Raw genomic sequence first — 10,181 nt, 5'->3', positions numbered from 1 at the left:
CTACGTGAAGAAGTCATCCAAAGCTTATACAAGAGTCAGTGTTATTACAACACTATGGTCTCTCCTTGGCAATATTCTGGGTTCAAAGGCTGTTCCAGAGTGTCCTCATCATCCACAACATGTGTGTAACTGGTGACTTTAAAATGGCCCAGAGTGGGTGACAGTCTGTTCTTTCCTCTGTCCAATAACCCAGTATTGGAAAAACAGGTTTGGAAATTGATGTGACACACACACATCACATGAAACAGGTTTGCCTTGAAAACACATAAAAAAAGTAAAGAAAATATAATCTGGGAGAATTTCAATTCGGACTCTACAGCCCGTGATGGTCAAAAGATCTTCAGTCAAATGAATACATGGCACTTGAGCAAGAAGGCAGTAAGCAGAAAGTGAGCATATGGAATACGAAGAAAAAGGTGGAGATGAAAGTAATGATTGCTCAAGTCAGGAAGTCATATATAAAGCAAAGTTCACAGAGTGCACTCTCAGTACTGCGTGTGTTTATGAAGCAGCATCATCCTTGGCTGTCCAGCGCACTCATGATCAACACATACACCTCGACTGTACCCCCACCGCCTCCTCCACGGAGTCCTCTGCCATCTTCCATGATGAAGACCTTTGTCTGGTTTCTGTTCTTCTTGATCTTGGTCCAGATGATTGTATTTTCTTTGTTTTTCACACATCAATGGAAAAAGAATGATATGGTAAGTGGGTTATCTATTTTACCCTCTCTAAACTTTTTATCAGATGCTCTTTTTTACCCTATGATCATTCTGCAAAATTAGAACTAAATTGACAGGCACGTGGTAAAGTATGATTGTAAAAGATGCAGTCTGAGAGATTCAGATAGTTCTTACCAAGATTATTACTATTATTACTATTATATTATTATTATTTCAAAAGAGGCTACTGATGCACACATGAAAGATATGTGCTGTGTTAGTAGCTGACCAGTAGCCCAAAGGTAGACATGTGCATTGTGAAGAAGGTCTTCACAAAAGCACTAAATGAGTGATGAGTGTGGCATGGTGGGAAAGTTCATGTTAACTGAAGTACTGAGGTTTAAATTAATACTGTAATACCACGCAGGGGTGATAAAAATCAAAAGTATCTGTGCTTCAAGCTGCATTCAGAGGCTCAAACAGGCAATGAAATGGAGGATGTTTCATATCTCATCTGATAAAATAAGATGAATACTGGTAAAAATATCCAGAGTAGCGCTTTATTCAGTAAGTAAGCAACAACATTTGAACATGTTACAAAAGATTCCATGTATGCTTATTGACTTATCTATAAAAAATTGGCATGGCAAAGGAAATGCTGGATACATTGAACATTATAATAATATTCAATTAAATAGCAAACTTTAATGTTATATGAAATTTATAAATGTAATGGCACTTTGGACCAAAAATCTATTATGTGGTTAAATTATTCATAATTTTCAAATCCAGAGATGGACATTAAAAGTTGTTAGCATTTTATTAATATTTTTACAATATGAGTTTAAAGCATGCCGATATTTAATGGTGGTGTCATACAGCTAAAATAATCTCACAAACTTAAAGTTGAGAACATCTTATTAACATTGTTAACCAATAATTCCCTGAGCTATAATTAATTATGTACATTTCTAGATTTAGTATGGGTCCTTCAGAGTTACCAAAGATACTTGGGGGTGTGCTGGTTGGTCCTGTTACCTCACCGCTTCGGACACCAGGCTTCAGACCTCTTGTGGGTGTCATTTTTATGTTCTCCTAGTATCTGAATTCTTTTTTTCAGCGTCTCCTGTTTTCCTATTTAACATCTGGGGCTATTTTAACTGCTGAATTTTATTTGACCCTGTCTGAGTAAATGTAGTCTGTGGTGGACTGGTGCTCAGTCCAGGCTTGGTTTCTGCACAATACCGTCTGGGCTAATCACGTTCAATTTTGGATGGTAGGTCCCTCATCATCACGTTGGATGGTAGGGACCTAATAAGTATGAGCAGTGGCTTCATAAATTACTTGTAAGTGAAAAAAAGTTAACTGTTATAAACTATTTCAAGGTAACATAATGGGAAGGTGACTGGGTAATAATGAAATCTGGAATTTTTGTGTAGTGAATAGTGAAGCCCAATGATTATCTCCACAGTCTTTGCTTTGAAGTGTTAATCTGTTAACTTTCTTTGCAAAAATGTCAAGGTGATGTGCTTGGAATTTTATTTAATGATTTTGAATAATGGAATGAAATATGTGCTTGAGAGTTTTTGTCTTTTAACTCAAAAACAATGATGCGCTCCAGTGGTGGTCTTTTCTTCCATCCAGCACTCAGTACTGCCTGTTTCTTGAGGTTGCCAAATGCAGGTTGTGGATTGCAGTGAGTAAATATGTAAAATGAATACATGAACATTTTTAGCAATTCTGTTCATCTCTGTAAGTTGATATATAATGTTTATTTAGATGTAATCTTATAGGTTCTGTTCAGGTTATCAAAGTCCATGTCATGTCACACACATTCTGATCCCCTCACTTGGAGTCATCGGTTTAAAACTGGATGTACCAGGACTTAACCCAGTGAGGACATGCAGAAAGTGCTGAGGCTTGAACCCACTGCTATTAGTGATACTACAGTATGTTTCATGAACCTTTTCAAATTATAGAACAGTGTGAAGAACATGAAAAATGTTTAGCTTATTTTTTGTGATTACATTCTTAAAAAAAGAATAAGAAAAATTTTTATGGGTTCATTGTCCTGGTGGTGGTGACTGTCAGGTTATTAAAACCTTGTTCAGCGTTTTATTTGTACACTCAGTTCTGTTTGATTAGGTTTGGTAAGAAGAGAATAGAATCCATTTAATTGCTGAGAGGGAGCTTTGGAGCTTTGAAAAGCCAAAATGTGATTAAAAGTTGCCTGGTTGATGATTACACAAAACCATCCATCAAATGAAACATTTCATTGAACTTGCTTGAGAAAACTGTGCTGCTTGAGTGAGGAGAAATGGTTTCTCTAAGCCACGCTGATAAGCACATAAATTGGAGAGAAAGAGAAAGAAAGTGAGAGACCAGAAAAAATTCAAAGCTAAGGAAGTGTTGTACAACAAAGAGCGGAATTTCAGCTTTCTTCACAGTAAAGTACTAAGAAGTAGGTGGGGTGGTAGATATCAAAGGCGATTAAAGTGAGGGCTCCGCTCTTTCAATGTGCAGGTGTTGAGTAGTCGGTACATCCGCAGAGCATGTGCCCAGGTGATCATATCATAGTACTGAAAGTGATAAGAAAACGAGAAATTGTGCAGCAATTCCAAATCCATCAGACCCTCTGGAGCACAATTAAAGTACCACATTAATTACACTAAAGCAGAAGGACTTTAATGCTTCTTTAACATAGATGTACTACAACTGTACCCTTTTATTTCTCAGATTCAGAGTTCCCTGAATGAACATTCCGACCTTACTGTAATTAAAAGGTTACTCCAATGCGGCATAGAAGAAGATGTGACAAGCTCACTGCTGGACTGCAAGAAAATTCTTGGTGAATTTCAGAAGAAGGTAAATTCCTAGAGCTCTGGTAGATAGGTATCTGTGAGACCAAAACATAACATCTTCAAACGTGATGGCAATGACCTTCACAATTATTTCATGCTATCCAGAGTTCCACTTAGTCCATCACAAGTCTCCCCTTTCACTGATGATAAAGTTCTAAGCAGTGTTCTTTGCTAAAACATTTTAGAGTGATAGAGATTAGACTTTCATTCACTTTAGGTGGTTCGACCTATTAATCCACAGCAATAATGATGAAGCTGATTCCGCAAAGTGACTGGCAATCATTAGGGGTGATATTTACACTTAGTCAAACAAAGTACTAGGGTGTTGTACCTTGTTAGCCATTATGAATGCAGTGAGAAGTCAAGTAAAATTATACTTTTTATTGGCTAACTACAAAAGATTACAATATGCAAGCTTTCGAGGCAACTCGGGCCCCTTCTTCAGGCAAGACGTAATACAGAAACTGTTCCCTGTGTTCACACAGCAGGAGAGAAGAGAAAAGAATGGGAAGTTAAACTCATGCTAAAACTGAACACATTACAACATGGTTTGAGTAGAGACAAGACTTTTATGGCCAGATATGAGGATTGTTTGCATCTCTCGGACTGACCCAGACAACCTGTTCACAGACCCACATTGAATTGAAAAACTCATCAGAAACTTCAAAAGACTTTGTTGGACAATTATCTTTACCAAAGATCTTGACTATACATTGTTCTCCACTCTTGCTTAATGAATCTTATCCCAAAGAGGTCTATTAATTTTTTACATTTAAGATGTCTCACTTAAAGGTTTTGAAACAAAGTGATATTCGCTAATTCTGCCATAATGCTGGCACTGATATTCCCAATGAGTTTATGTCAATGACTGGGCTGAGAATTCACTCGGGTCATGATAGTAATAACGATATTTTGACTCAGGCTAGAAGGATGACAAAAACTTCCTCCAGTTGGCTCATTACTGTAATGATGGTAAGCCTTCCATTTGACAGTGATGAAGATGAGAGTTGAATTAGCAATGAGTCATTCAGCTTCCTTCTGTAATGCAGTTAAGAATTCCATTCAACCTATGAAATGAACGAATTGACAAAGATGAAACTGAATATTCCACTCACAACAGAGATATGCCGTTTATGTTGCTGGCCTCATGTAGGTGTGTGAGTGGGTGTGCCCTGCAATGGACTGGCACCCTGGATTTGGAGTAAAGCTGCCACCCCCAAACTCCTGTACTGTATTGAGCAAGTTTAGTAATGAACAAATTAAGTGGTACGTGTCATCAACCATTCATTTAGATATTTATACCCTTTACAATGAAACTTCATATCAAAATTAGTTTTGCATTCAGAGGCATTTTAAGGTTATTTTTTTTGGCTTTTTTAATGGTAAAGTGGCTTCTGCTGAAATATTGTATTGGCCTTAACAACATTACTAGCAAGAGGATGTGGCTTATGTGGCATTTCTTTGCTTTTATGTCAGACTGGCAGTCCCTTTGACTGTGTGTGATAGTAAAAACACTCATTTAATACTAAAGCGCTCAGGCTCAGAATGAAATCATGAGACTGTTTGTTTAACTAAAGCAAGCAACAAATAAGAGGATATAAAAAAAACTGGAAAATGGATGGACTGGTGAAGTGAAGTGATAAGGGTCTACAAGTTCTATCGAGGTTAGTTTGGATGATAGAAATGAAGTTTCAGTAAGTCTAATAAAATAATAAGAAGACACAAATGAGGATGTGAAAGACGTCTGAGTACTTCAAACAAATGGGGAGGACAGAGAGAGGGAGAGAGAGACTGCAGTCTTATTGTTAAAGTGGTTTCTCTAAACCAAAATTGTCACAATTGTCCATCGATTTGTTCTAGTAGACTGGCAGTCTCTAATGTTTATAATGCCATAAATTAAAGGAAAACTTGTGTTCAGTTCTAATCTCTCACCTTCCTACAGAGTGATCCCACTGCCAATGATACAAGAATGGACGTTTCTTTACTGATTTTAGTTAAACAAACATTTTAACTCATTTGAGTTTGTTTTCTTAGAGCAAGCAGGATTTCTGGTAATACTTTGGAATAAGGGCCACCTAGGCATGGTTCCTGACATGTGACAGTTGCTTTGTTTGGTCTGAAATAAACTTACAAAGCCCCCAAGACGAGAGTTTAGAATAGCGGCTACCTGTACTGTATGAATTAGACACTTCCAAGGTGTTAACCGATGCTTTGTTTGAACTTAGCAAGATTTAAGAAGCACCGACATGAAGTGTGAAACAGGGGCAAGCCATAGTCCATCTAAAGTTATGAGGTAGTGTAGCAAGATCTTGACAATGGCTTAATAATTGCACTACATCAAGCCCTTAAGACCTCAAAGCTAAAAGGCTACCAAAGAACAGCAAGTGCAAAAGCTGCTGTGAGTTTTATATTTTTTCATGCTGAATTCTTAAATGTACTGCATTTTATTTTCAGGTTTTTCCAAATGAAATGAAACCCAAAATGCTGAGAGGTAAGTGAATGCTGAGTTATGCAGTCTCTTACCAGAAAACATTAAATTGATTATTTTGTCTAAGATGCTATTGCTATGTTATTTGAAATAAGTTTCTTTTTTCTACTTTTATTAAAGGAACACCTGAAGACCCCCATTCTCCTCCCATAGCAGCACACTTGAGGATAGGTGCACCATGCAGTGGCAAGCAGCAGATAGGTAGGTGTCCTTCCACTGCATCGCCGCAGCTTGCTTCTCGTTGTTGGGTCCTTGCCAGTTGCCCAGTCTGGTTTGCTTGCATGATGTCAGAGCCTGACCTTTGCAAAGAGGAAACACTCTGTTTATTTGCATATATGCAGCAACACATGAGTCCTATCTGCAGAAAGACAGGCTGCAAAAGTGGTCTAAGTGACAAAAAGTGGGCAAAGAGAGCATCTACATGTACAGTATGAGTCACATTGATACTTGGGCTAAAATTAGTTGTGAACATTGAAGCACCATTTTATAATCTTATTTATGATTTTCGAATGCAATGATTTCCAAGTTCCATCCTGAGAGGCTCCATTGGCTGCAGGTTTTCTTTCCAAACAATTTTACAATCTTTTATTTGCTAACTAAATGCATTACATGATATGTAATTAATGCAATTAAATGATTACATCTTGCCTGAAGAAGGGGCCTGAGTTGCCTTGAAAGCTTGCATATTGTAATCTTTTTAGTGAGCCAGTAAAAGGTGTGAGTTTTGCCTGACGTCTGACTACATTCATAATGGTTACACGGTACAACACCCTAGTACTAGGGACAATTAGTTCATCAATCCTACATTTGGTTTGAGCTCATTCTTTAGTGAGCTGTGATTTTTATTCTCTTATTCTAATAAAGTCTGCAAATATGTAATTTTTTACCAAAACTTTATATGCTTGAGTTTCCTTTGCCATTTTTTTAATTCAACCTTTTCTCTAGAGTTTTCTCACTTAATTTTGCCCAAATTTTGACAAGACTGAATGGTAAGGGTTAGCAATTACTTTGTTGCCAGAGCCCATTTGTAAGAAGTGTCTCTTAATTAGGAGACCAGTGACAATGGCCATGAAGTCATTGCTCTACTTTAGCTGTCACTGCTGTCTGCATCTGTACCTGCACTGCTCATTGCTAGTCATCAGTATGTCAATGCAATTAAGTGAGAACACCACAGAAAAGGGAACATTAAAAAGAATCTATGCATTTAAAGTTATAGCAAAGAAATATTGTTTAATTTCTCACAAATGCCTACAATCATGAGGAATAAAAAACAAGGTTAGTTAAAAGTAAGAATGACACACTGATTGTGAAATTATTGAAATAAAAACCTGCTGCCTTCAGGGTCCTCTAGGCCTGAACTTGAAAGCCACTGTCTAAAGTTTTAAAACAAATGCATTATGCTAATGTAAATGCAAACATATTTCAAATAAAACTGAGGAGATCTAATGAAGGTTAGGAAAGGTGAGGAGTAACTATCCCTTACAGAATACCTTTTAGGTGTAAAAAATAATTCTTGTAAAAATAAATAATATCAAGGTTTCTGATCAGATTTTTTAGCTTTAAAAATAACTTTTCAAAGATAATCATAGAGATCAGAGTCTATTATAAAGGAAACAAGAGCAATGCAGAAGAAACATTTGCACATGGTGACAGAGGACCACTCGAGTGCACACCCACCCAAAAGCCGATTCACCTAACAGGCACATCATTGTATTATTGGGAAAAGAACAGAACATTCAGAGAAATACCCACACAGACACAAAAACATATGCACTCTAAGAGACACTGAATCCAAGAAGCAATCAATGTCTCCATTTCTTAAACAATAAATTAGGTTTTTCGAAAGGGTGCATCACAACTTGTCACACATTTATGGATCAAATACTCAGATAGGCGTCATCTGAGTCTTTCCTAAAGCCAATGATTAAACTAACTAGAAGCTACAGTATATCACATATAAACTATTATTTTAAAGGCATAATTGATTAAAACATGCTTGTTTGAAAATACTTCTGGCAAATAATTTCTCAAAACTGTATGTACACATGTTTACATTGTTCAAACAAAATTATTTTATTAGAATTCTTACAAACATTGTAGCATTTTTAAGGGGACATCTGCTAGAAATGGGGCTGAGCAGAGCAGAAAGGGCTGGGATTTCCTCAGTCTGGTCCTGTTATAATTTTGCTGCCCGTTTCTTCCCATGTTCAGCATTAATAACACTCAGTGTGTGATGTTCTAAATATTAGGAAGACATCTAGAATATTTCAACAATAATATTTTTTTTTTACCAAAGCAAACTATCTGGGATATTAGTTCCCTTTATTTCATGACTTAATATCAATGTAGTAAAGCTAAAGGGTACATTACATTAATAAAAGTGAAGCAAAAGATTTCTACTTTCAGAAAATGAAAGGTACAGGCAAAGACAAGAAAAGTGATTATTGCTGGCTATGTGAGTCAAAAACTGATCCTTACAAGTGACTGACACAATAAAATGGCCTACATGTCTGTGAAGGGAGATACTGACAGATCACCACTAACATAAGGTGGAGGAATTTGATTAATCTTTTTAAAATTATGGGGGATTGTGCGACATGAAGTTGAACTGTGTTCATTGTGCACAATCACAGTACAGAAAACTAGAAGTGCCAACTTCAGTCCTACATTCTGCAGTATGTGTTATGGGTGATGGTTACCAGTAACTGACCAGTTTCAAGGGTTACAATTCCAGTTGTTTTACGTCATCGAGCTTAAAGAAAACAAGAAATGACTAAAAGGGAAAAATAAAAATCTGTGTGTTTTTGATTGCCCACTTAACATGGGTTGACCATTGAATGAAGTGCATTCAAAATGCTACATTTGTTTATAACAACGCTTATGCTTTTTCCAGAAACCTGCCTGACCAAGAACACCATCACAGACTGGATTACTGATCCCAACCTGGACATGACCACAAATCTGTTTTATGAAACATCTTCAGGAAACTTGGTAATCAGAGAAGCAGGTCTCTATTATATTTACTCCCAAGTCACTTTCTCGTCCATGAGACAGCAAAATTCATTCTCCCAGTATGTCATGCTAAAGGATTCAACAGAGAAGAACGTTCTGCTCTTAAGAGCCATCAGCAGCTCAACTGAAGGGACTGAAAGTAAACTTCATACCCTGTTCCAAGGAGGGGTGTTCACTCTAAAAAGAAACGATCGGGTTTTTGTCAATGTGTCAGATATTAGACGTGTGCACTTCAATGGTACCGCAACGCTCTTTGGATTGTTTAGGCTCTGAGAAGACGTCAAACTGAACATTGTCATAAAATAAAAGCAAGTCTGCCATCAACACACAGGATCAAATGCCTGAATAATTATTTATGCAAAGGACCTAAGACTTTAAGTTTCCAAAATTTTGGAAAATAGTAACCTTTTTCTGGAATGAGATCTCCATTTTATTTGAAGATTTCAGTTGTGGTGTCTTCCAGGCCATGTCGTAGCACTACAATTAAGCTACAAGATGGAACTTTCCTGTTTATTAACTATTTATTTATTTGTTAACTACTAATTTAAGAACTATATCTTTTAATTTTTTTTTTTACTATTGGGTATTTACCATGTGAAAGAATGTATGCAACTGTGGAGTGTTGGATCTGTGCCTATCTAAAAATGACTGTAAATATGAATTCTTGCACACAATGTGGCAATTTCAATATCTCCACCAGAAATCAATTTTACGGCTTAGTGCAGATAAAAAGAGACAACATACAGTGCTGGACTGGCCATTCCCACCGTAAAAGAAACCAGAGGTGATATTCATCAAAATTATAGACATTTCAGTTATTCAAAGACTCTAGAAATGTCTACTGTATGTTGAACATTTGTTGATAAATTTCAAATATTTCCTCAAATACAGTTATAAATATATTCAATATATCATTTGTTTTTCAATGTTGTGTCAATACTGATTGTGTTTCATTATCTACAGATGTGTTTGTTTTTTAGCAGATTTCATTCCATCTTTAAAGTAAGATTTTGAAATCTTCCCTAAACTTATCTGGGACATATTATAAGGATTTAAGAACTGGATTTATGTGTTCCTACTGTGGGGTTCTTGAGTTCATTTTTTTACATGCTGTTTTTGGAAAATTGTCTATAGTCTAGCACTCTTATCTCAGGTCTT

General features: G+C 36.5%; 1 protein-coding gene across 1 annotated transcript; it reads left to right on the top strand.

The window, feature by feature from the left end:
• Positions 1–505: 505 nt before the first annotated feature.
• On the top strand, positions 506–9,920 carry cd40lg (CD40 ligand). Its single transcript, XM_039766180.1, has 5 exons — positions 506–704; positions 3,399–3,527; positions 5,978–6,014; positions 6,132–6,212; positions 8,905–9,920. Exons 1-5 carry the CDS (start codon positions 540–542, stop codon positions 9,294–9,296), a joined length of 804 nt encoding a protein of 267 aa, XP_039622114.1. The 5' UTR covers positions 506–539; the 3' UTR covers positions 9,297–9,920.
• The last annotated feature ends 261 nt before the right edge of the window (positions 9,921–10,181 follow it).

The sequence above is a fragment of the Polypterus senegalus genome, chromosome 10 (assembly GCF_016835505.1).
Source record: "Polypterus senegalus isolate Bchr_013 chromosome 10, ASM1683550v1, whole genome shotgun sequence".
Lineage (NCBI taxonomy): Eukaryota > Metazoa > Chordata > Cladistia > Polypteriformes > Polypteridae > Polypterus > Polypterus senegalus.
The sequence above is the reverse complement of the archived record's forward strand: the minus strand, read 5'-3'. Positions and strand labels throughout refer to the sequence as shown.